Source organism: Ambystoma mexicanum, chromosome 5p (assembly GCF_040938575.1).
Source record: "Ambystoma mexicanum isolate Mex_15411 chromosome 5p, UKY_AmexF1_1, whole genome shotgun sequence".
NCBI lineage: Eukaryota > Metazoa > Chordata > Amphibia > Caudata > Ambystomatidae > Ambystoma > Ambystoma mexicanum.
Genome location: NC_090930.1, coordinates 887292328 through 887319903, shown reverse-complemented (window position 1 = coordinate 887319903; position 27576 = coordinate 887292328). Strand labels below are relative to the sequence as shown.

At 48.4% G+C, this 27576-nt stretch overlaps 1 protein-coding gene across 5 annotated transcripts in view; it reads left to right on the top strand.

The window, feature by feature from the left end:
- Positions 1–27576, top strand: part of C5PH7orf57 (chromosome 5p C7orf57 homolog) — a 709483-nt gene that overhangs the window by 280789 nt on the left and 401118 nt on the right. For all 5 annotated transcript variants that reach the window (XM_069613329.1, XM_069613326.1, XM_069613325.1 and 2 more), the window contains one exon: positions 22946–23111. In XM_069613329.1, coding sequence (XP_069469430.1) covers positions 22946–23111 — 166 coding nt within the window. The remainder of the gene's footprint in view (positions 1–22945; positions 23112–27576) is intronic.

The window sequence follows — 27576 nt, the reverse complement described above, 5'->3', positions numbered from 1 at the left end:
GGATCACTCACCGGTGACAACACGTCATGATGCACATCCAACTCAACATTGTGGTCAGAGAATTCATCAGAGCTTGACTCGTGGTCAGCCCTGGACACAATGGCCTGGAGCAAAAATGGGTTTTTGTGGTCTACCACCCCACGACCACCACTGGTGCTAGGTTGGTCACTTAAACCCACCACCGTGTCTGGAATCACATCCTCATCCTCTGCCTCCAGTGCCTCATCACCTGTAACGTAAACAAAAGAAAGATGAGCACACATGTCAGCAGCACATACCACACACATAGACCTCAAAACATCGACAGCCAACACATGAAGCAGACATGTCACATACAACTCAAACTCTGACATGCATCCAGTGGCATTGCAATGCAAGGGTATCCCAAAAGCAGAAATGGATGTGTGTAAAATGTGAAGCCTACACATGTACTGCATGTTGCATCTCACCTGCATCACACACAACCTCTGGCAGGCACAGGTCCAAGCCAGCAATGAGAGATGTCAACAAAGAGATGGCACGTAGCATAAGCATGGCGGAACACCCAAAAAGCCACAGCTGCAAGTGAAACCAAACACACCATGATGCATGTAATATGCATGTTGACATACAGCACTCAACAACCATCACCAATACAGAATACATGTGTCACAGGATGCACCTACACTAGTGCGTTTCAATACAGTGAAGGGATGAACATGGGAACATACATGCCAGGTCACTTTGACATAGCAGCATTACGTAGGCATGTTGAAGGCTGGAACATGGTACAGAAGTGGGTGGGTGCAGTGCAATGCATGTGTACTGGCTTAACTTCCAACATCAACACATACGTAGTGATGTCAATCTCTAAACATGACGGCAGTGTAAGGGCAAGTGCAGCCATGTGCAAAGTGCGTGCACTGGGTTGCATGGATACAGTGAACCCCCACCCTTTTGGAATTGCAGGGAGGCAGTGCATGGCAATGAAAGGTTGACCAGAGAACAGTGCATTGGCAGACAGTGTTTGCATGCGCCATAGCATCTCGTCAGTCAAATTACACTACAGCAGATGAGAAGTGGACATGAAGCAGGACACATGAGGAACTATCAGTAGTACACCCATGCATGCAGAAGCCACGACACCAGTTGAACAAAGGCAGGGGGCCTGTAACAGGGTGAGGCCTGTACACGACACAGATGAGGATACCCTAAACATGTGCGTGATGAGGGACTGATCCAGAGTGAGCATCGAATGGATGACCAAATACCATGACACCTAAATAATCCTGGAGACGTACCATGTTGATCAGCCTGTCAAGGACCCATAGGAGCATACATGGAATGCACATGGAGCATGAATGGGCACTCATGTCCACGGGGAGCCACTGCCACCTGCACAGTCCGAGTGAGACACACTGCGCCAAGGACAAAGTATGTACACCTCGGTACATATTTTGCAGTTCTGCAGAGGGAAGTGTGCATGTACACAGGAACGGGGAACAGGCAATGGCAGTAATCCAACATATAACTCACCAGTGCCATGTTGAAATTGAGCTGCAGGGGGTTTCAGAGGCAAGGAAGCGTGCCCGTGAGGAGGACCACCTTGCAGGCTGTCCACACATACACAGCACTCATGTGATCAGATAGGCCGAGTGCTGAGTGCAACAACACCACAGGCCACATGCAGACATGAGTGAGCAGGAACATGATATGATATGATAATTAATTCATATTGCGCTTGTACACAGGTATTTCAGAGTGCAACCAGGCAAAGGGAGGGGAACAGGGGAGAAAACAGAAACAATGATCTTGCTGGGCCCAGTGAAATTGAGAACGCGCCAGTGCATGGGGAGTGAAAGGGGGAAAAGTTCATGAGAGGGGGGACAAATTGGAGAGTGCAAAGCATAAGAGGGGACAAGATAAATAATGAGTAAATAAACAAATACACATGGTGATCCAAAACAGTGGAAGTGCAGCTTGTGTGTGGCCAAGTGCAAGGTTAGTCAGAAAGGGAGTATCTGGTAAGTGCAGAAGAAGAGGGGGGGGACTGTATGGGTACAGATACAGGCCCCAGTGCGAGAGGTGGGCAGGAGGCAGTGCAGGAGGGTGGCAGGGTTAGCAAGTACCTGGGTCCGAAGGGCAGAAGGTGGCCAGGTGCAGCATTGCTGAGAGAGAAAGCATATCAGCAGGGGAGAAGAGGGGCAAAGGCAGACGTGAAGAGGAAGGTCTTGAGGAGCTTCCAGAACTGGAGATGGTTCTCCTCAGGTTTCAAGGTGGCAGGTAGGCAGTTCCAGATGGAAGCCCCCGCAGAAGATCAGGATCTATCACCAGCTTGTTCCTTTGAAAAATGGCTGACCCTGAGGGAGTTTGAGGTGGAGTAGCGAAGGGCTCTAGAGGGGAGGTATATACAGAGGGATAGTTGAAGGTAATTTGGTAGCCAGGTCCCAGAAAGCCTTGTGGACAAAGCAAAGAGTTTTAAATGTAATCCTTAAGGGAGACAATGAAGGGATTACAGAGGCGGAGCGATACGATGCCAGGGCTTGAGGCCCAGGACAAGTCTTCCAGTCCTGTTCTGGGTTAGTTGTAAAGGGCGGTGAGCGGAGGAAGGTAGATTTAGAATGAGGCTGTTGGAGCAGTCCAACCTTGAGAGAATCTGAGCTTGGGAGACAAGGAGCTTCTGTGAGAAGGAGAGGAAAGGAAGAGTGCCTTTAAGGAGGTGAAGTTTGACTTTTAGGTGACATCAGAGATGTGTGCAGAGAAGGAAAGTGTGGAGTCAAAGATGAACCTGAGGTCCTTAGCTTTGCCGGTAGGGGCAGGAGGAGGGCCAAGGGAGGCCGGCCAGAGAGTGAGGGGAAAGGATGGAGGGGGTGTACCAATGAGGGGGATCTCAGTCTTGTTGGCATTTAAACAAGGATCATTTGTGTTACACCAATTATGAATGGCGATTAGGCAGTCAGATCTGTGGGAAAGAGAGTAGGTCGCTGAGGGAAGCTTGAAAATGATTTGGGTGTCGTCAGCATAGCACTGGAAATTTGAGCTGATAATGGAAATGCAATAGACGAGAGTTGAGAGGTTAGACCCGTGGGGAACACCGCAGGGAGATAGAGGATAGGAATGACCCAAGTTGTACCTGGGAGGGTCGATCAGAGTGAAAAGAGGTCAGCCAGGCCTGAGCCTGATCAGTGATGCCTAGGTTGTCACGGAGATGATTTAGCAGGGTGGAATGGTTGACTGTGTGAAAAGCAGAGGAGAGAACAAGTAGGAGGAGGACAAAGGGTGTGTAAGAGTCAAGGTTGGAGAGCAGAACATGTACCGGAGGTGCAGCCGAGTGACTTGCATGTGAGTAGGGTGCATGTGTGGTCATGAGGACAGTCCCCGTGTGCATCACATATCCTGCATGCATCCCAACAGGCATGCATCATTGAAGCATTGCATGACTTACACATGACAACCATGTATACATAGCATGTAGTGGCAGTCAAGCACAACACATCACACAAGCCAAACACACATGTTCGGGACAAACATGCATTGCGCATTGACACTCACCGGACGATGCATCATTATCCATCCTCTCTCCCACGCCACAGATTAGTTCTGCCTTGATGTACTCTGCAGTGATCTCCTCGTGCTGAGCGAGTGCATCCTCCTCTGGTGCTGGCCCACTGCCAGTCACCTGAATCATGGCATAATTGAAGGCACGCTTTTGTTTTGCACAGCGTCAGAGGTTCTTCCAACGCTTGTAGCAGTCTTGAGCTGTGCGCACATGGAATCCCATGGCATTCACACTATCCCCAATATGCTGCCAGTGGGCCCAACGCTGGGCAGGCGTAGTATGGCACTGTGGGCCCTCCAGTATATCGCATTTGTGTGCCGACACGTAGCCCACAAGGAAGTCCAGTTCCTGCTTGTTGAAAGGCTTCTTCCTCGATGCACCGGACGCCAGAGCCGTGTCTGGGGTCCCAGCCTCTTGCGCAGGAGCACGCTTCCTCCTCTTGAGTGGTGGTATGGACCCTCAGTGTCCAATGTTGCCCTGATCAGTAGGGGCAGTGGCGCTGGTGGACTGGACCAAGGGAGTGGTTGGTGGAAGGCCTGGCTTGAGTCAGTGGCTGCTGGGTGCTGTTGCCAGGACCCAGTGCCACATCTGCCGCAGTGCCAAGGTCTGTGACCGACAGTCCTGGCTGGCAGACTCACAGCCAGGGTGGTGTTGGCTGCATCTGCCCATGCAGTTACCACCACCTGGCTGCTTGGGGCAGTAGATGTCACCACTGCCCTAGATGTGTGCCTCGGTCACAGCAACCCTGGACAGGCCACCTGGAATTCTGTCTGCGAGTCCTCAGGTTCCAACGCATCATGCGCTGGCCGACCCTGAGCCTGGGTGGTGGTCGCCACAGCTGCACCTGCAGCTACCACAACCAGTGGGCCCATGACAGCAGATGTTACTGACTGTCTGGTCATCTGGCCACCTGGGTCTGATGCAACAGCTGCATCTCCCGGAGCCACAGAGGGTGGTGGCATGGCTGCACCAACACATGGCTGGACATCCTGCCACAGTGGTGCACCCCTGCCTCTTCCCCCTCTGCGGCCACCCTGGCCACCCCAGACTCCCTGTACCCCATGGTCAGCCCGGCCATGTCCCCGACCACGTACAATACTGGGAGGACGCCCAACTTTGCCGCCCTGTACCTTTGGTGGCCTCCCAACCATGGCACAGATGGTATATTGCCAATGGGAGGTGCACTCAACAATTGTCCTGGGCAATTAGGGTATAGGGGCAGGGTACGTGATGTTAGACGCACCCCTGTGCTCCTGCAAGTCTGTTTGGGACCCCTGGTGATAAATGACGGGTCACGCAACGCTCAGGCACCCCAAAAATGATAAACTTGCACGCAACCCCGGTAGCCCACATACGTGGAATAAACCTCCCGCAGTACACTGTGGCACCCAGGAACACAAAAAACGCATACGCGTGGAACACGCAGGCTACTATGACCCCAAACAGGAATGCGATGCACAGAGGAACCCGCAGTGGGAAAAATAGCATGCGCGACTCTCCGCCTGCCTTGTGTGGAAAAGAAAAACACACGCGCTTGTGCGTGTAGGCAACACCCCCGCCAAAAGAAAAGTACGAACTCTATCCGCTGTGAAGTAATCGTGTGTGAAACCACAAGAAGAGTAAACACATGCATCGGTCTCCACGAAAAGCACGTACAGCAAACTGTTGCCCACGCTCACCTTTAACCCGTGCTGAGGGAAACACCCGCGCGTGTAACGTCACTTGCGCGCTAAGGGCCTTTCCTCGGATTTCATGCAATCTCACGGTGATGTGCTGTTTTTGCACGTGCAGATTCACTCTGCATCAAGCTGGCCACGTGACAACACACGGAAGTCCACGCTCCTGCCCAGAAGGCCATTTAGCTGCCGCCTGAAGCCTGGAGCAGCCTCCTACGAGCCATCTGCTGCTTCTAGACTGCCTGCTGCCAACGTACCCTGCAATTAGGTGCCTGCACATCCACCATTGCCTGGTGTCCAGTTGCTGCGACTACCTCTGCTGTAACAGAAGACTCCCAACTGGTGTTCCATCGCTCCACAGCCCAGCCCCAGGACCCAGTTGCCCACCCACATCTGCCTCAGGGGTTGCCATGTCCGACACAACACCATCTGGGGCTAGTGGCAACCCCAGAGTCAGAGAGGCAGAGGGCTGCCAGCTTCACTGCCAATGAAGTTGGCATCCTGGTGGAGCAAGTCCTGGGGCATTATGATGCCCTCTTCTCACCATCGTGCACCGACAAGGAAGGACGCAGGAGGATCTGGTTAGACATCGTGGGTGCCATCCATGCAGAGGGGGTGGCACCCTGCGACCTCAAACACGTCCATAAGCGCTGGGAGGACTTCAGGTCCAGGACCCTCAGCAAGGCCCGGTGCCTCGTCCAGGATGGGGGATGCAGTGGGGCGCCAGGGCCAGCTGTCCAACAACCAGATGAGGGTCCTGGAGCGCACACATCCAGTGCTTCACCACCAGGTCCTCGAGATGCAGACCCATCTGGAGTTGAGCAGTAAGTGTCCATGCGTTCTCATACAACACAGTGCATGTTGAGTGGCAGGAGTGTGCAGTGATGTGAGTCCAGTCAGGCGTGTTCCACATGGATGGTGTATGTGTTGCAACGCATAATGCGAGCAGCATGTGAGAATGCACACATGTTTGCATGTATGTGTCTCTACTTAACCATGTTTGGGGTGCGAGACATGGATGCTGCTGTCACCGTCATGGTCATGCATGGTGTACATGTGCGTGTGTCTGTGTTGTGTGAGTGTGTGAGACTGGGAAACGCCATGGATGCATGACACATGTCCATGACGATGTGTGAATTCACTGATGCGGCCTAGTTCTCCATTAATCCACTGTGTCGGGAGGTAAGACATGGCCAGATGCATGACTGTCCGGTGGTTTGTGTGCATGATGCATGTGCGGTTCAGGCCTCGGGCCCTCTACATCACGGTGGTCTGTTGTGGTGTGGGCTGCCTGCTGGCATGTGCACGGGTGGTTGGGGGGGTCCTTTGTGGTGTTGGCTGCCTGCTGGCCTGTGCACAGGTTTTGGGGGGGGGGTCTGTTGTGGCGTGGCCTGCTTGCGGGATGCATTTGCGGGTGATCCAAGCACACACTGCCTTTTTCACGCGATTTGGATGGCGCGAGCGGGGTACGCATATTCCGAGGGCCAAATGTAATGACTATGGGTTTGGTGGGGGACATGAGTCGGGGCCTGCTGGCAGGTTGCAGTCATGTGGGGTGGGGGCCACATGAGTCGGGGCCTGCTGGCAGGTTGCAGTCACTGGGGGTGGGGTGGGGGACATGATTCTGGGCCTGCTGGAAGGTTGCCGTTGCTGGGGGGGGCCATGATTCGAGGCATGCCTGCCGCCATGGTCATGGGTGCTTGGGGGTGTCCGTTGTGGTGTGGGCTGCCTGCTGGCATGTGCACGGGTGGTTGGGGGGGGTCCGTTGTGGTGTGGGCTGCCTGCTGGCATGTGCACGTGTGTTGGGGGTGTCTATTGTGGTGTGGGCTGCCTGCTGGCATGTGCACGGGTTGTTAGGGGTGGTCCGTTGTGGTGTTGGCTGCCTGCTGGCATGTGCACAGGTTTTGGGGGGGGGTCTGTTGTGCCGTGGCCTGCTTGTGGGATGGGTTTGCGGGTGATCCGAGTTCGCGCAGCCTTTTTCATCGATTTGAATACGTGAACCCCGCTCACGCCATCAAATCGCGTGTAAAACTCCTTGCGCACCCCTCGGAATACGCGTACCCCGCTCGCACCAGCCAAATCCTGTGTAAAACTCCTTGCGCACCCCTCGGAATACACGTACCCCGCTCGCGCCGGCTAAATCACGTGAAGAGCGCACTCACGTACTCCAGAATACATGTACCCCACTCGCGCCAGCCAAATCGCGTGGAAAGCCCCTTGTGTACCCCCAGATTCACGCACCCATGTGGTGAGGAGCCACATGCACCCCTGCAGGCAGCACACACCACAGGGGACCCCCGTACACCCCTGACCATGCCCCGCAGGCAGCCCTCACCACAGGGGACCACCCAACACCCCTGACCAGGGCCTGCAGGCAGCCCATCACCCCTGACCATGACACGCAGGCAGACCTCACCACAGGGGACCACCCAACACCCCTGACCATGCCCCGCAAGCAGCCCACACCACAGAGGACCCCCCTAAACCCCTGTCCATGCACTGCAGGCAGCCCATCAACCCTGAGCATGCCCCGCAGGCAGCCCACACCACAGGGGACTCCCCTACACCCCTGACCATGCCCCGCAGGACGCCCATCACCCCTGGCCATTGTTAGGCAGAATCCTGTGCAGTTCCATTAAGGACCACTACAGAAGATTAGGACTACAGGTGAGAGCAATAAATCCCATTTGGTATCAGTCTGTACCACAAAGATTTAGTTGGTAGCTGTGGCTGAGCAGTCAGACTTATCTCAAGAGGGAGATGAGCAGTATTCAGGGTTTACACAATAGGCCTTCAGTACTATGGAACAAGGAAATACTGACCAAAGCTTTGTAGTAAAAAGAATAAATATATTTATTTTATACACTTCTAGTTAAACACATCTATCACAGTTCTTAAGCAAGTTAAATTGGGTCAATGAAAGTATATACAACTCGCTAGTTAAATTGTAGACAAGTTTGAGCAAGAGTGAAAACTGAGCAAAACGGCACAGTGAAAACCAAACACAAATGGCACTCTATCAATTTCTCACAAGGGAAGGAAAACACAAGTTATACAGAAATATCTTCCTACACACCCTAGCAACACTTCCCATAAGTTTGTGAACCAGTTTAAGCAAGGCAGTACATCAGTATTAGGCAATACTTAAATGAAAACTGAGCAAAATGGCACTTCACAAGGTTTAACGTGAGGAGGAAAAGTGTGGTTATAAGAAGTAGGTGCACCAACACAGTTCTAGTTGAGAAGCAACCTAGAGAAGGCAGTTCTAACAGATTTAGCCAGAGTCAGTAGGCCGGTGCCAGAGTTGGTGGTAAAGGGCAAGGGCCCAGGAGCAAAATGTTCTTGTAGTTGCAGTCAAGTCTTTGGTTAACGATTTTGAAAAAGTGGATGCAGAATGTGAAAGACAATGTTAAGAGAGAGGGGCGGCCAACCCAACAGTTAGGTAAAGGATTTAAAACACCTTTAGCTCTACCGCACAGAAAGGGCGGCCTGGCGGAACAATGTACCTTTAAAATGAAGAAGTGGCTCCTGCGGTGGCGGTTGTTCCTGGTAGTTCCTGCAGTTCGGGGGATCCAGCAGAGGGAGAGGCTCTCGTCGTGGAGGAAGGTTCGAGTTACTGCACTACCCAGGGATGAAACCAGCCACGGTGCTGCCCGACGAATAAAAGGTACGCTCCTTTAAATCGCAGTCCGGGTTGACTGGAGCCTGGCTATCCGGCCTCCGAGTACAGGGTACTGGCGATTCGACCAAGGCAGGTCCGGGAATGCAATTGGCAAACTGGTTGGCCCCACCTGCTCAAGGGAAGAAGGCTCTTTCAGATGAAGATCTTCTCGTCGTGTGGAGAAAAGTCGTGAGACGCTGCAGCAGGGCTTCACCGGTGGTTCAGTCGTTGCAGATGTCTTTGGCTTCTCTCCTCTTCGGCTTCTTAGTTCCAGTGGCGACGTCTTGCTCTTCTGGTGCTCAGGACCCTGCTTTTATGCAAAAAGATCCCCATTCATACAGCCTAGCTGTCACTCACACAGTGGAGTGGTCATCTTGGCGGGAGACCCTCCAGCCTATCAGGATAGAGTGCGACATGAGTTGCTGAGGCAACCTTGTCCAGGGGTCCTACTCCTCCGCCCACACAATGGATCCACCCCAGACTCTGTGGCGCCGAAAGGAGGGTTTCTGGGCAGAAGCCCGCCAAAAGGACGAACAAAGGATCCCCGACCTGGGTTAGGAGTTTAGAGAGACACCTTTCCGGGCTTGTCCGTCTTGGTTAAAGCTCCTTTTAGGACTCGGAGACCGTTATCGCAAAGCCGGCCCTCCTCTGGTTTCAGGGGGTTTTCTAGACCGGAAATCCGGCAGAGTGAATAACCCTTCATGTAATTCCCACCAGAGGCAGCAACGGACTTGGGTTTTTCTCCCGCTCCTCAGCCTCCTCCTCCGGTTCAGGTGGTAACACCACTGAAGAGCCTGCCAAATGAGGGTTCTCCGCGCTCACACGAGACGCTGGTGGGAGGACGGATTGCGTCTCATTGGGAGGCATGGCAGACCATCACCGAGGACAGGTGGGTCTTGTCAGTTGCTCAGGCGGGTTTCTGCTTACCCTTACCCCCTACTCCACCTTTCAACCCTCCTTTCCAGCAGTCTGGGTCATCCTCCATAAAAGCCGAGGTTCAGAAGCTTCTGGACCTCAGAGCTGTGGAACCCGTTCCCCTTGGTGAATGAGGGGAGGGCTTCTACTCCCGGCTGTTTACGGTGCCCAAACACAACCAGGCTGGCCTGCGCAGCATCCTAGACCTTTCCCAGTTCAATCTTTTCCTACCCCAAGAGAAATTCAAGATGATCACGCCCGGCCAGATATGGTCCTCCTTGCAGATGGTCGATTGGCTCATTGTGGTGGACCTTCAGGATGCGTACATGCATATTCTGATTTGGAATCCACACAGGAGATATCTCTGTTTCTCTGTGGGCGAGGAGCACTTCCAGTTTCGAGTGCTTCCTTTTGGCCTCAGCTCGGCGCTGCGTGTCTTTAGGAAGATGATGTCGGTGATCGCGGCCTATCTTCGTCTGCAGGGTATCCATGTGTATCCGTATTTGGATGACTGGCTCTTACGCAGCCCTTGCCCATTGAAAGCCGCCTGCAATCTTCAGTCTCTCCTCCAGATCCTGTTCCACCTTGGGCTGTCAGTGAACTGGCGGAAATCTTCCATGACGGTCTCTCAGCACTCGATTTTCCTGGGTTTTCGCTGGAACACGATCGACTGCAGTGTACCTGACCGGGGACAGAATGGCGGATCTGTTGGCCACGTGTCTGATGTTTGCGTAGTCGGAGAGCATGTCGGCTTGGTGGTTCCAGAGCCTTCTGGGCCTCGTGGCCTTGTGCGTTTTGGCTCTTCCTCTTGCTCAAGATGAGGCGGACTCAGATGGCTCTTCAGAGTTCTCGGCTTCAGGCTGTGGATCCGGACTCCAAGTTGATAATGATTCCGGCTTCCATGAGAGCGGACCTGGACTGGGTGTCGTCTCTCAGCAACCTGTTGGTGGGGGTGGGTTTTCAGGACCCAGCACCGATGGTAACGGTCACGACGGACTCCTCCCTTCTAGGGTGGGGTGCGACGTTTGATCTTCAGGTCTTGGATCTTTGGTCTCCTCAGGACAAGCTCCTCCACATAAATCTGGAGCTTCTGGCGATATTTCTAGCGCTCAAGGTGTTCAGACCGATCATTGCCAACAAAGTGGTCCGTATCCACACGGACAATGTGGCGTCGATGTATTACATCAACAAGCAAGGGGGCACCAAGTCTCCCCCCCTCGTTGACCTGTCCATCCAGATTTGGGAGTGGGCGGTTCGTCATGGTGTTTGGCTACTTGCAGTACACATCCCGGGCCAGCTGAATGTCACGGCAGATGCCCTTAGTCGGCGGACGATGGTCAGCTACGAGTGGGAGCTGAAGGCGGAGATCCTCTCATGGATTTTCCTGCGCTGGGGCACTTCGGAAGTGGACCTCTTTGCTACGGCGGCAAACAAGAAACTTCCTCTGTATGCCTCCAGAAACTGGCTGGGAGCCTCATCTCTGGGGGATGCTCTCGAGATTCCATGGCACAACATGAGAGCTTATGCCTTCCCGCCTCTGCCTCTAGTTCATCGGACGATTTGCAAACTGAATGACACAGTGAACTGTTCTCTTCTACTCATAGCCCCGTGGTGGCCGGCCAGGTTTTGGTTCTCAGAACTTCAACACCTGTCGGTGTATCCGCCGATCAGGTTACCGGTGATCCTCGATCTTCTTCACCAAGGGGAACAACCGATCTGGCACCCCTCCCCACAATCGCTCAACTTGGCGGCGTGGTGCCTGAGTTCAGGTCTTTAGAACATCTTAGCCTGTCTGCAGATAACATGCGTATTATTCAGTCAGCCAGAAATCCCTCAACTAGGTCCCAGTACAGAAGCAAATGGCTCAGGTTCTGTCATTGGTGTTTAAACAAGCAGTTGGACCCAAGGGCGGCTACAATTGACACAGTACTGTCCTTTGTATCCTACTTAGCAGAGTCGGGAATTCACATTCTGTCATGCAGAACTTATCTTTCGGCGGTTTTCGCCTACCTATCTACGGACCAATGTTCTTACTCTCTGTCTAATCCAGTGGTTAAGAGACATTTTGCAGGCTTGATGTGCCTTTATCCTCCGATTTGCAGTCCGCACCCGTCGTGGGATCTAAATGTGGTCCTGGCAGCGTTGTGCCATAAACCTTTCGAACCAATGGCCACGGTGGACCTCAAGCACATGTCGTGGAAGGGGTCCTTTTTGGTTGCCATTACTTCAGCAAGGCGCGTGAGTGAGCTCCAGGCTTTGTCGGTGGAGCATCCCTTTGTGGTTTTTTACAAGGATAAGGTGGTCCTAATGACAAATCCTGCTTTCCTGCCGAAGGTGGTCTCTGATTTCCATCTGAACCAGTCAATCTCCCTACCGGTCTTTTTTCCGAACCCCACTTCAGAGGCGGAAAGGGTTCTGCATTGCCTGGATGTTAGAAGGGCTCTTAAGTTCTATCTGGACAGAACATCCGAATTTAGGAGCTCTTTTCAACTGTTGGTGACTTTTGGTAATCCACAAGGTAAGCAGGCCTCTAAGGCGACTATCTCCCGATGGATTGCTGCCCGCATTACAGAGTCTTACACCGTCCAAGGACTGAAGCCTCCTAAAGGTATTCATGCACACCTGGGGCGGGGCAAGGCAGCCGCAGTTGCCTTTCAAAAATATGTCCCCTGGGAGACCATCGCAAAGGCAGCTACTTGGGCCTCCCCATCGGCTTTTTGTAAGCATTATTGTCTAGATCTGAGCTCAAGATCTGATGCTCAGTTTGGTCAGGCTGTGCTGAAGAACCTGTTTCAGTAAGGTTTTTTTTTTCCATCCACCCATAGTTCCTGTAAGGAGTGCTTGGGAATCTCCCATAAGTATGGAGGAAAGGGGACGGGACGTAGGAGTATAACCAGGTTATTCGCCGTAGTGACCACCTTACTCCTAGTCCATAGTCCCCTTTCCTCCATACGCCCGCCCGCCGTCCCCTCTAATAAGGTTCCTCTGTTATTGCTAAAAGGTCTCTGACCTGGCGATAGAAAAGGACTGATGGGCGATGCGTGGGGCGGAGCCGAGATGGGCAGGGTTACGGCCGCATCCTGGGCCCCGCGTAGAAAGAGAGGAAGGACTAAAATGTTGGAAACTTTTTTGTATGCTTTTACAAAGTGCTCGGTCCCGTCCCACAGGATGGAGGAATATCCGATTAGTATGGATGAAAGGGAACTATGGACTTAGGAGTAAGGTGGTCACTACAGTGAGTAACCTGGTTATTATGCATCATTCTTAAGCTCCCCACATTGCACAATATAATATAATCTGTAGTCCATGTATCCAAAACAATTACCCACCCCACTGCTCAAGTCATTTTACTTATCTGCGGGTTCTTCATTCACTCCTCCATCCCTTCGCCCGTCTGATCCGCTGCTCCGGTTGGGCAATTCCGCGCATCTAACCAGGTCGCAGCTTCCTCAGGGGTGTCAAAGAAATGGGCTTTACCGTTGTGTATCACCTTCAGCTTTGCTAGATAAAGCAACATGTATTTGTAGCCTGCTTCGCGCATCCTCCTTTTAATAGACACATAGTTCAACCGCTGTTGTTGCACCAGGATGGTGTAGTCTGGGTATGCTGTGCTCATCGCTGCTCCTCTTTTTATGGTCCCACCTTTGCAGAAATGCTCCAGGATCTTCTCCCTGTCTTTATAATTTTGTATTTTTGCGATTAGCGGTCTGGGAGGGGCCCCTGGGCGCAGTCGCCTAGTCTGAGCTCTGTGCGCTCTCTCCACTGTAAATCCTTGAGTGAGTGCTCCCCCGCTTATCTCCTGCAGTAGCATATTCTCACCATAGTTGGTCAGGTCTGAGCCTTCCTCCCCTTCTGGGAGTCCCACAATGCGAATGTTATTTATTCGAGCCCGCCCTTCCGCTTCTTCTGCCCTATTTTCCAAGTTGCGCACTTGTTGTTGTAGGATAGCAACCTACTCAGCATTCGCAGTGCAGCCGGTCTTGTTGGTATTCACATCTGCCTCCATCCCACTCGCACGCTCCGCCAGCTTCCTGGGCCTCACCACCTCTACTGCTGGGGACATTTTGGTAAAGTCCTCCATCATTGCTTGCTTCCCTTTTGGTTTGACTCCTTTGGTCGCCATATTCACTTCGGGAAGTACCAAGCCCCAATCTCCAGTGCCGGTTCCCCAGGTTTCTGGACTGTGTCCTGGCAGCTGGGTGCCGCTTGTCTAGTCCGCAGTCTCCTTCTCCCATTCGGCACACCTTCTTCTGCTTCTGCGGATCTATATACCCCTGTATTGCTGTTAATAGACTTCACCCCCTCTGCAGTTTTTTCATGCACACTCCCTTTGCAGGGGCTGCGCAAATCCTTGTGCTCCTTTGTGGGGCCCGGCTTGGTGGTCACTCAGCGTGGGACACCACTACACCATGCACACCTTAGTGCAGGCTGTCCCGGTCTCGGGGAGGATACCACCTGACACTGGGTTGCTGGCTGCCCCTTGCGGGGGGCCTGCCACTGTCAGCCCCGACAGATGGTGCTTTGGGGCGTCCCTCCTGAACCGGTACCCTTCTGCGGGTTCATGCGTGCCTCTGTGCTAGTGGGGGGTCGGGGGGAGTTCTTCCTCTTAATCACTTGCCCTCAGACCAGATACCCGATTCCTCACTTGGGGGCCTCTGTGGCAGGTAATTACACTTGATTTGCCTCTCAGGCTCTGGGCACCACGTTCGCCAGTCGCTGTTCGTTTCAGTCACAAGCCCCTATGCATTGTTGGGCATCCCCATGCTTATCAATCCCCTCCTAATGCATGGCAATGTGATGGCAGCAGCACTCTTTTTTTTTTATTTATTTATTTATTTATTTTTAAACTTGTTTATTGGTTTGATTAGCAAACTTTTACATCATCATTATCATCGTTACAAAGGTTTAAAAACACATTATATCAATACATGCCCTGAAAAAATAACAAAACAAAAAAATCTTTACTTACGTAAAATTAGATTTTGTATAAATTTAAACCAAAGCTTAATGTCAGAATCACGAACGAGATTGACTCAATTCACTCGTATCATATCAACCACAAATTCATTTCATTTTTACAAGTGCATACTTATAGTCCAATTCTTGAACCAAGATCTCAAGAAATTTTGTTAGTGCCAAATTAGATTTTACATGAGAAACCTTACATGAACATCTTCCAGCACCATTCTCTGGAATTTTGTGTTGTGCCAAGTAATTCCATTCCAATTAATGAGGAGCGACAAACTTCAAAGTAGCTACAAAAGATTATCAGGTGCTTCATGGTTTCCTTTTGTGCACTATCGCTACCAAAACGACATAGCGCCTTATTACCCAGGGAACTTCCCTTTTTCCACCAGCTATTTTCTCCAAGGTGTGCAGTTGATTGAGCTTAAATCTTAAGTATAGATCTTGTAATTTACTACAAGGGAATTTGAGCAGGTATGATCTGCAAGGAGTCCTTGCTGTCTCAAATACAGATGCTTCCATGTACAATTTCTTCATATGCAGCTCATTTAGTGTTTTAGCCCAATCATGCTCAAAGAGCCGTTTTTTTACATGGGCGTAGCGATGTTCCAGGTAACTAGGTTTTAGTGCAAATTCATGAAGCAATTTGGTCATTGTATTAAAGAAGGATACCACAGAGGGTGGATTATCTCTACTGAGCAGGATGGAAAAATCTACATAGAGTGAGTTTTGTGGAGGAAAGAGCATCTTTGCCAGATTGGATAGTTTGAGCCAGTGATATCTGGCAGATAAAGCAGTTAAGCCAAGCTCTTGTTGCAATACACAATTCGGGAGTGAATTGGACCTTCTTAGTGTGTTCTTCCATAGTTGACCCTGCATCTGGTCAAGTGTGGAGTCAATGTTTACAAGACATAAATCTAAACCATACAATATAATGGCTTCTACTTTTAGCAGATAGAATTCCAGCAAGGGACCCATTGAAAATGTGCAAAATTTAGCATATACTATCTTCATTTGGGAGCCCAGTACACTGATTTTAGCATTCAGGTTCGTTCTCCACATTTTTCTTGAGTGACAATCTCTCACATTGTATCCCAAATGCTTTAAAGTTATGTCCACAGTAATGCTAACACTATTTATAGTCCATTTAATAACATGGAGCTTCTTTTTCATGTTTTTGAAAATGAGGATTCTTGATTTGTTAACATTACACTTCAAGTTGTGGTTGAATAAGTAATCTGCAAATATACCAAGCTTTTTGTGCAGCCCATACGGTGTGCGATCAAATATCAACATATCATCTGCAAAGGCAATCCATTGAATTATCTGGTGGCCAAGCCTTGCAGGATAGGATATTTCACTTTGCCATATTTGTTCAATGTCACAGAGGTAGAGGTTAAACAGGGTCGCACCCACGTTGGAATCGGCTTTGTGGTGGCACCAGAATTGCCGATTCTCACCAAGTAGGAAGCCATGATGTAGTCTCTCAATCAGCGATATTAGATACCTGGGCACACCCTTGCTTTCGAGTTTCTCCTATAATGTTCTATGAATTACACAATCGAAAGCTGCGGAAAGTTCAATCGACGCCATGTATAGGGCACCTGCATTAGGCATCTTTGTTTTAATCAGTAAATGTGCCAATACTGTTGCGTTCAGCGCGGTCCCCTTATGGGCTCGAAAACCGATCAGAAAACGCCAGAGTATAGCATGTTGCTGTAAGTAAGCATGTAGCTGTTGAAGTAGCACGACCGCAAAATTTTTCGCGCCTGCATCAATAAGTGCAATGGGTCGGAAGTTTTCAGGGTTGGTCTTCACCCCCTTTTTCTAAATGGGTACTATAATTGATTTCAGCCATGAAGATGGCATTTGGGAGGACTTACTGATCTCATCAAACTGATTTTTTAGCAAAGGTGCCCATAGTTCAGGATTGCGTTTTAGGACACATGGTGGAATACAATCGGCTCTTGGCGCCTTGGAGTTGTTAAGCTTTCCAGTTGCCCACATGATATCATCAAGAGACCAACCCTTAAAATCTTCCACCCTACAGAGCACAAATTTGGACAGCTGGTTATTAAATCTTTCGGGAAGCGAAAACTTTGCTTTGAAGAATGTGGTCCACACTTCTTCGGCAATATTGGAGGATTGTTCACAATTGAGTCTAGCATCATCCCCCCTTAGTAAGGCCCAAGTTGATCGTCTATCATTCCGACATAGGCTAGTAATCATTGCATGATTAATAGTGTGATGAATGTAAATTCTGTGGTTTTTGATTTTATTACGACATCTATTGCATATATTTTTTTTTTGAAGTTGGAATTCTACATCATTAAGTGAAAGTTTTTTTAACTGCCTAATCTCTGCATTTTTCATTTTTTTGAAGGTTCTTAGTTCATTGCTAAATATGTGAGAAGGATTTTTAAGGTTATAAGAATGATTGCTGCGTTTAACTAAGACTACAATTGAGGCCTTGATTATATCAGCAATTTCTGCTGTTAGTGAGTCAATGCTTGTGGTTGCACCCGTTCTCACTCTTACTGTAAGGTGCCTTGTAATCAAAGCATTGAGCTTGTCACATGTGTGTGGGTTCCACCTTAGGGAAGCCCCCGGCCGATCACTTACAATCAGAATATGAAAAGGATCACTCGCCACAACAGGGATCTGCAATTGGATTCTTAGATGTAAAATGCTATGATCACTAAACCCAGATGCGATGATATCAAATTCATTGCACATTAAACATAAGTCTTCAGATACCGCAATGTAGTCGATACATGATTTCATATGATTACGTTTCCAGGTATCAATACAACCCTTAGCCTCAAACGGAGTCAACACAATATTCCATTGAGTCAGCAGTGCATACCATAATGCACCTCTCTTTTTTAGAGGGCGATGTTTTTGTCATATTATCTACATTCCCTTCTGGGGCTAAATGCCTCGTACAATCTGTGTTGAAATCACCTACGAGTATTACTTTGCAGAGTGGCCACTGGGAAAAAACCTCATCAAACAGTGTCCCCAATTCTTCTAAAAGCTTTTCAATAGACATGTGATACGGATTGAAATATACTGAAATTAAGTTGCAATCCCGATTAGTTACTCCTAACTCAATGACAATGGCCACAAAAGGCTGAGTTCTATGAATCATTAAAAAGGAGAATGCAAGTTTATTGTTAAGGAAAATCACCACTCCCCCTGAGGGCCTTCCTTTGGAGCCATGATTTGACTCCATCTGGAAGGCAACTATGCCTTTAATCTGAATTTGTTTTGTGGACATTGTTTCCTGGCACAGCATGACGTCCATTTGTTCGTGAGGAGCAAATCTTGTTACATAAGTTAAAAGATTTTTGCTTCCACACGAGTTCCAGGACATCACCCTGAGCCAGCTTTTGCTCCTATGTGGAGGCTATTTTTTGTCCCTCCTTTCCCGTACCCAGCAAGACTTATAACCATGACCAATCTTTTGTGTTGCTAGAAGTGGCCACAAGTTGTGCGATTACCGCTGCCTCTGGAGGTTGGGAAGCTGTCATCCCCAAAGATTCTGAGTTGGTTGCTTTTGGAGTTGGAAGGGGAGTCTCATTGAATACTTTTGCTTCCTCAATTGATTGTAGTGAAAATAAAGATATTCCTAACATTTTCAGCTCTCTTCTGTGTGCCCAAATTAATTCAGCTATTATGGTGGATTACACTTCAAATACCATCCTGTAATTGTTAACAGGAGGCAGTGTGATCCAAACCGTATCTCTTGAAACTAGTGTTCTGAGTGCAGGGATTTTCTGGAATGCTTGAGCATAAACAAACAGTTTAGGCTCTTATCTCCATTTATTTTAGGAGTGCCAATCCAGCACAAAATGCTTGAAATCTGTGAGAAGTGAACAAATTCTTCGTTAGGACAGTTAATCTGTCCAACATCTTGCTGGACTATTTGATCTTTTTCAACTGTAGTGAGAATACACTCAGGTGGATGCAACTTTATCAAAGTGTCGGGGGGGGGGGGGGTGGGGGTTTTCGGGTTGGGTTTTTCCCAACTCTCCTTCCCAGCAGCATCCTTGTTGTGTTGTTGGTAATTATGGTATAGCATACATTCGGATGCTCCTTCCTGGCAAGTGGGAGCTTGGCTGTTTTTCTCAACCACCTTTACCACAGAGTGTTTTCCGTCTGTAGTTATCAACCATCTCCCTGTAGCACTATTTGAGCAATCAACACCTTCATTTTTCGCTGCAGTGGTTTTTTTGTATGGGTTTGTAATATGTGGATAGCAATGATTGCTGTGGAATGGTGAGAGAGGATGCAAACTCAGTTTTTGTCCAAAGTTATATTACCCACTGCAGCAGTTTGGTTTTTCCCCATATGTCCACCAGTGCAGGACTGCAGCTGGAGAGCTAATCTACTTTCTAAAGTAAGCTCCTCAACATCAATCCCTAGTTCTGTTGAGACCTGGTTGGCGGATTTAATCAAGGCTGAACCTCTCACGGGTAAGTCTCTCTTTGGGTTTAAAGTATCATTGCTAGTGTCCGTGGTTTTTTGCTTTTGGGTTCCTTTTTTGCGTTTTAATTGTTATTTTCTGCCTCCGCTTGTGTAGCTTTGCGCAAATTGAGTCTATTCATTGCACGTGTATATAGCCTCTTTTCTTTTCGAGAGGCAAAGTGTTTTTGGTGTGTAAGCTCATGGGTGTCCTCAGGGGGCATCTCACTCACCACTGGAGATATTTTTTTGTGATTCTCCTCATCCAGAATAACTGTAAGAGCAGATGGGCCCTCTGGATGATCGAGATTAGTTGTAGGTGGTAAATAGTCATCTTGCGTGTCTGATGCACTCAGTCCCCCCTCATTAGGTTGTTTAAAGAATAACAGTTGATCAATTTTTTCTGCGTGGTTAGAAACCATCTGGCAAAGTTGGCCGTGAGTAAAGATTTGGATTGCCTCACTAATCTTGGGTGCATTTACTGCTTATGCAAATGATTGGGGAAATGCAAATGCTGGAGGTCCCTCTAGAGAGTGATGAACAGCCACAGTTGTTATAATAGGTATGTCAGTTTGTGTGGCTATGGAATGATAGCAGATAGTAGAGGGGGGAGGTGAACTACTGCCTCCTTCTTTTTTTAAAAATAATTCTCAGCAAAGATAAAGCCCTCCAGCTTGTTTAGTTTGGAGGGCTTCTCTGCCTGTGAGGATTTAATATCACAAAGCTCGTAGTGAGTATAGTTGTGTCCTTGATCTAATAGATTAAGTATTCTCGAAATGACTGGGTAAGAAGATTCAAATATTTGCAGATCTTCTGCTAAGGTAGTGGAATTGAATTGTGGGACAGCATTGTTTTTTTTCCGTTTGTGGACACAGGTATGCTGGTTTCAGCCTCAGGAGAAGAGCATGCGTGTCCAGAATTATTATGCGACATCTCCTCGTTATCCATACCAATCGGTAGTGGTTTGTTAGACAGTGGATCCATCTCATTCTGAGATGGATACGCTGCAAAAGTGGATGTGAAGCGTTCTTCGCGGTGTAGGTGCACTTTATCTTTATGGCCTGGACGGGCTGTGACCGGAGTTGATGGTCCGGCAGAGAGTAGTACCCTTTTTTCTAGTTCTAATAGCACCGCTGGGGCCAAAATAGAAATATCTAATGGAGGCCCCAGGGATGTATCTTCTATTGTTCCCAAGGTATTGATCTCTTCAGTTTCATGTATGCTCAAGAAGCTTTTCCTTGAATTGTATGCAGAAATATTTTCATTTGTCATCCCAACGGGAGCTATTGCCACCTCCCCATGCCCCTTAGATGTACTGTTAGATGACATGCTTACATGAGCAAATGCTGCGTCTTGGCTGTGAGTTTCATCATAAGGATTTTCATCAGATAGTGTCTTTTTATTCTCATCGCACTTTGTGGGAGAGCATAGGCGTTTAGATTTTTTAAAGATAATGCCATGCCCTTAGAGTCCAAACAAGACTTTTGTCTGTGAGAATCAGTTTTGCGTGTTTTGATTTCAATATGGCCGCTGCGCAGCCGTGCTGACATCGCACTCTTCAGTGAACGTGCCATGTCGCGCGTTTCCTTCTCTCTGTTGTTTAGCAGCAATAGATGTAGAGCTCTATAACAAATTGTACTTTTTGAATTTGCTGTGCAGCATTAACTTACCAGCAAATTTCATGTGCAGGTAGGTCCCTATCTACCACACTCCCACTCGCCCACCCGAACAGCCCAACAGCCAAGTACTTCAGTGGTACTTCTGATGCGCGGGCACCGTTGTAATATGGGATGCTGGGAAGGGGGTGTGACAACAATACGTGCAGCAGGGGCGGTGCAATCTAAAAAATAGAGAGCAGAGTAAAGTAAGGTGAGGAGGGGGAATAGTTCAAAGTTAAATCAAAGTCCTTAAAATAAGGACTTAAAGTTCGTAGAAGATAGTGAGAGAGGAAGTTACTTGGAAGTCCAGATGAGCGCGTGTTTCTGTTAAGCAGTCACTTCTCCTTACGCGTACAGTCCACACGCTGTCCTGAAATGCTGCATTTGTTGATTCAGCAGAGAGGTTCCTGGCACAGCCCAACAGCCAAGTACTTCGGTGATACTTCTGGTCAGCAGCGCTGTCTTTGGATCCTCGTGGATCCTTTGTCTCAATTATGGCCGACCGCCATCTTGAATTTCGCTGTCTGTCTCGCGGTGGGTTGAACGTCCCATGAACATTTTATAACAGAGTTACATTATGGAACAGTTTTGTTTCAAATTTGCATTATATTATATTGTGTCGCAGGCCGTACCTCCTCTGCCGACTTTCATGTGCACCTTCCCTTTCTGCTCTGGGCCGCGGTGTTGCACGTATTTCGATCGGCTACAGTGTGTCCATATGCACCGCGCTGCTTCTGCTGGTTGCTAAAGTGTCACTAGAGTATCGCTAGCCACACTCGTCCCTACTGTAGGTGTTGCACGGCGTCTGCCCTTTCTTCCGTATTCTTTCCTTGTTCGTGCTCACAGGGGCCTCTTTTCGGTTCTATACCCCATAAGGTCTCGTTGCAGCGCCATTTCCTCCCTGTTGTCATGCTGATCCCCAGTCTTCATTGCAGTGGAACAGCTTCCAGGAGCCCTCATTTCTTGCTATTTGTCATCCTACGTATGCCATGCATATTCACGCATCCATGACTTCAGTGTGAAATGCTGGAGCCGTGTTTATAATTCTAGTATGATGCGGATCGATGTCGGATCACGGGAGCATACGGAATCCGCTCCTTAGCTCATAGCCTCCTAGTCACGCCCACATTAGGCAATGGTAAATCTATTGCCGACGCGTCAATGGGGACTGAGGCGTGGCGCCGGAGGGCAGTCAGGTCAGCGCATGCTCTGAGGACTGCACCCCTTCGCGCCTCTAAATTTAAAGGGGAAGAAGGTTTTTTCTGGTGAAAAAGGTTATGTCTCCCGTCCCTTGGAAGGGACGCCCATGCAGTATGGAGGAAAGGGGACTAAGGACTAAGAGTACATTAGTCACTATGGTGAGTAACTTATAATTTCTGGATCAGGGAATTTGTCATTTGGGTGGCTTTTTACATTCGACAGCCCTGGTGTTTAACGATAATCTATGGGTAAGGCTTATGCTTACTTCTAATCAAGCCTTAATAATAGCTTTGACAATACTCATAGAAGAAATTCTCCAGGGTTTGAGGAGTAGAATGTCCAAGAGGAAAGCTGCATGCAGGGAAATATGGGATTAATTGTACGCCAAATGACTGAATTTATATCTGAAATCTTTTGATTAATTGTATTACAAATTATGAACAAGCAGAATTTATATCAGAAATATTTTGGTTCATTGTATTGCACATTTTGTACAAGCTGATGTAACCTTGTGCATACTTGGTTGGATTTCTTTTTCTACTTTAATTTAAATGAATTTATTTAAGTGTTAATGTTTATTGTAAACTATTATAAAAAGTAAAAAAAAGATCTCAGCTTTGAAGTTTGGACCATCAGAGATGAAATTCCTCCTGCCCCAGAGATCTCCAACATCATGATAAAATCATGATGTCAATCCCTGTAAGGATGCAGGGATGAGGTATAGATTGAATGCAGAAACTCCATTCTAGGAGTACAAAAAGGTGTACATGGGTGAACAATGATTTATTGCTCTTTGCAGGCAACACTTTTAGCTATGCAGTGGCTACTATTCATATTCCCCTTTGTGTTTCCTCTTTATCCATAGTGCTGCTACATCATATATGCCTGATTACATGGTCCATGAAGATTCAAAGGTTGAGGATCCTGACAACAAGTATGAAAGCCGGAGAGGACCCTTTGATTTTGATGTGAAGACAGTTTGGCAGAGGGATGTGGATGACAATGAGAAAGAGAACCAAGAAGAAAAAAAGGTATTGATTACAATTCACAGTATGCACTGTGTGTCAGGGGTAATGGTCTATGTATGGCGATATGGCTGGTAAACTGGGTACTCATGCATCACAAGAATGCTGCATGATGATTGTGTGCATTTCCCGCACTTGGCCTATTAGAGCCTTACATGGTTCAGGACAGTGTGCCAGAATTCCTCACTTGGATTGGGGTTTTACTATACATCTCTAGACAGTCCGGTACTCCTGGCAACACTGGGTTTTCCATCCAGATGGAACCCTCCCACGACAAGGAGGCTCACATGCCCCTCTGGCACCACAAGAGTTTTTGTTTGGAGGGGATTTTGGCTGTGGTTGTTTGTGATTCATACATTCTGTTGTAATGCACATGTTTTTAAGTGAATTATTTGATCAACAACTTTGGTTTCTAGTGCCTCTGATTCTTAGGGTGCAGCACTAGCCTTGTATCACTTTTGCTTTCTAAGGCGCTACAACCTTCTGTGCTCACATCCATTGGCCTTGACGACAGATACATCGGGCAGTTCCTCCACAAATGTAAAGGCATTCTAGGTATCATATGCAGGTTTTTAATATTTCCTGTTTTTTTTTGTCTCAGACTAATGAGGACACGGATGAAGCAGTTTTCCCTTTCTTGTTGGTTTTAGGATTGTCACTGTGAACTTGAACGTGTCGGAACACTCTGATGAAATAAAAAAATGAAATGGTTTTGGTTTCTGAGGCAAAATGGATTTGGTAGGAATATATGGTACCACCTTTTTCTGTGCTGTCCTGGCCCACCTCTTATAAATTCAAGGTGCCACTAGGTAACCCCATTTGTGTAAGCATCTTGCCATTGTACACTTGTCATTTTTGTCTCTGAAGTCTGGAACACATGCCAGGCTGCTATCACTTCTTCTCTTCTAGATGAATAGGAAGGAAATGTGCAGATTGTGCTGGTAAAAGGTTTTACCAAAATATACGGCGCTCCCTCAGACGGGTGAACGTTGTGCCATCCCTATCCAATATAGCTACAAAATGTGCAGTGTGTTGCAGGGTTTGACAAGACGCTGCTTGCAGATGTGCAGAGGGAATTCTTTGATCACATCTAAGATGGGTAGAACAAAGCCAACTCCTATGATCATCTTGTATGGTTAATGCATTGTAGGACATTACCATTATTTACAGTTGCACATAATGTGCGACTTAAGCCCTCTGTACTTACCCTATAGGTGAAGGAAAATGTGCTGACCTTCCCTTTGATGGTAACATTCTTTCTAATGGATTGTGTCCTCCCACGTATTCCTCATCTTATGATATTCGGATCTGCCAGCTTTGCTGCTTCGGAAAAAAAAATTCTCGCCAGAGGGTGCTGTGCAAGAGGTCATGGCGTTGATGTCCCTCAACGGGCTCCGTACCGTGTCGACATCACCATCAGTATAAGTAGCTCGTGCCGCGCCCGTTGGCTTCAGTTCTGTTTTGCGATGGCTTCTCTCACGAACGGCGCGCTTCAAAATTTTCTTCAAGAAAATTTCGTCTTCCACCGTCGATTAGACCCTCACCGCGTTTGTCTTTGGTGCCTAGGTTCAGATCATCGAACCGGCGACTGTTTCTCTTGTCAGTCGATGACAGAGAAGGCCCTTCATGAGACAAAAGGTAAACTGACGGTGGGGCGGGAAGATTCCAAGGCCTCCTCGAAGGCCTCATCAAAACATAGAAAGTCGAGCGATTCGAAGGAATCGGATCACCGTAAACATTCTAAGAGGTTTCGATCACGCAGTAGATTGAGACGTTCTTCATCTTATTCATCAAAGAAGGTTAAGAGGAGACCTGGATCTCCCTCTGAATCGTCTACAGAATTGGTAAGCTGTCCGACTAAGTTGGATTCCCCAAGAAAATGGGAAGAATTTAGAAGGAAGATGATGAAGGTCTTTGAGAATGCGACCTCGAGCACCTCAAAGAAACCTCAAAAGAGCCAGACCCCGGTCGCTCCGTTGGATAACACCAGGAAGTCGGGAACTACTGTGGAAAGATCTGGTAGTAAAGGTGCACCTCGAACAACTCGGGTCGACGTCAGATCGTCGACGATTCATCGAGAATAGTGTTTCCCCGACACAGACTAAAAAACATAAGTCGCCAAAGCCCTCGACAACTTCGTCAACGCCATCGGCACCAACGGTTTCAACATCGAAAGTCACAGGTGTTTTCGACACCTTTGTCAAAGACGTCATCGGTGCCTTTGAAGATTCCTTCGATACCATCGAAGATTCCTTCAATTCCTTCGACCCAAACTCGAGCACAGGAAAGGAGATTTACTCCTTTAGCTAAATCTATGCCTTCTATATTTGAAGAAAGTGCCTCCGAAGAAGTTTCTCCTTTTGGAGTGTGCAGTATGGTACCAGAGAGGTTCCAGAAGAATTAATCGATCCAGAATCGAAAATGAGAGACCTGTGTAACACCCTTCACTCTGCTAGTGGCATTGATACGTCAACAGAGCTAGAGTTTACAAAATCTGACCCTGCAGAACATGCAGATTCAGGGTTCAGGAGTTTGATGAATAGGGTTGTTGATTACATGGGCTGGGGTAGATCCTCACCCACATTTGATCAGGATGATATGACTGATCTACTCGACCAGGGCCCCCAGAAGGGACCCAGTTCTCCCCTTCCATAGGGCACTTCAGAGGACAGTGGGGAAAAAAACTGGGAGGTTCCCGATACTGCTTCTGCAGTCAACAGTAATTTTCCAAAGAAGTACAGAACTTCTAGTTCTGACCCCAATTTACTTAGAGGCATCCCACTCCAGAAAGTCTGGTTATTCAGGCAGCAACTTCAGCAAGACAAACAGCCTATCCATCTATCCCCCTGGATAGAGAGGATAAAAAGATGGATGCATGGGCCCATAAGGTCTTTACCTCGGGTAGCATAGCTCTCAAGTCAACAAATGTCACCTGTACCCTGGCCAGGTTCACCCATACCTTGTGGGACTGCATTTCGGCGGCGGCTGATCATATTCTGGAAGGTGAGGAAAGGGAAGGCTTCCTGAATATAGTCAAAGACGGAAAGGAGGCAATGGAGGAATGTCTCCAGTCTGGACTGGATACTGCTGATAGTATCGGCATATCCATGGCTGCAAGCACAGTGCTACGCAGATTTGCGTGGTTGAGGAAGTCAGGGTTTGCACCAGACGTGCAGGCCAGGCTACTCAACATGCCTTTTGATGGCTTAAGGCTGTTTGGCAGTAAAGCTGATGAAAGCTTAGAAAAACTGCAGAACTCAAAAGCAGCGGCTAAATCTCTTAGCGCCTCTATGCGACAGCCTCAAAAACCTTATCCGGGCTCATCTTCCTGGAGAGGTTGTTCTTTTCGGTACTATGTCTCTTTTGGTAAAAGAAGAGGCAGGCCATACAAAGAGGTAGAAGAAATGTCGCTCGTGGTGGACGAGGAACGAGGAAAAAGTGAAAAACCATCCTCAGGAACAGCATCTTTGCCCTCAGCCGCTCCAGCAGCCGCCTCCAAGTCACTCCGAGGCCTTATCACACAAAACCCCGGTGGGAGGCAGAATCTCACAGCATCTGAAAGAATGGCGGGGCATTACTTCAGATGCTTGGGCACTGGAGACAGTAGCTCAAGGTTACTGCCTTCCCTTCCTAAAAAGGCCTCAGGACCATCCACCGGGAACCAACTCTGTCAAAATTCCAGATCCGCTCCTTGTGCAGGAAATTTTAACCCTGCTAGAGAAAGGTGCAATAGAACATGTACCTGTAGCGGAGAGGACCCCAAGGGTTGGTATTGCCCCTACTTTCTCATCCCAAAGAAGGACGGAAGATTGAGAACCATCTTGGACTTAAGAAACTTGAACAAGTTCCTCAGGAAGGACAAGTTCAAGATGGTAACCCTTTCTCAGATCCTTCAGGCTCTTCAACTCCAAGACTGGTTGGTATCATTGGACCTTCAGGATGCTTACTTTCATGTGCCTATCCATCACAGGCACAGAAAGTACCTGAGGTTCGCGGTTGGCGCTTCTCACTATCAGTTTTGAGTTCTGCCATTCGTGCTGACCTCCGCCCCGATGGTTTTCATCAAACTGATGGCGGTTGTGGCAGCGAGTCTCAGAAGAGGGGAGATTCACGTCTACCCTTACCTGGACGATTGGTTGATCAGAGCGCGTTCTCACGAACAAGCTCAGGAACATCTATCGATCACCTGTCACTTCCTTCACAATCTGGGCTTCTCCCTCAATTTCAAGAAGTCTCACATGATACCAATCCCAAAAGCTCCAGTTTATCGGAGCAGTCCTGGATACTTCCTCAGGCAAAGCCTCGCCTCCCAAGGTAAGAGCTCTCCACATTCTGCAGATGGTAACAAAGTTCCAGAATGCCCAGCATCTACCGGCCTTCGATTTTCTGAGGTTGCTTGGCCTCATGGCATCCTGCATTTTTCTTGTGCCACAGGCTCGACTGAGGATGAGATCCCTTCAATGGGCCCTCA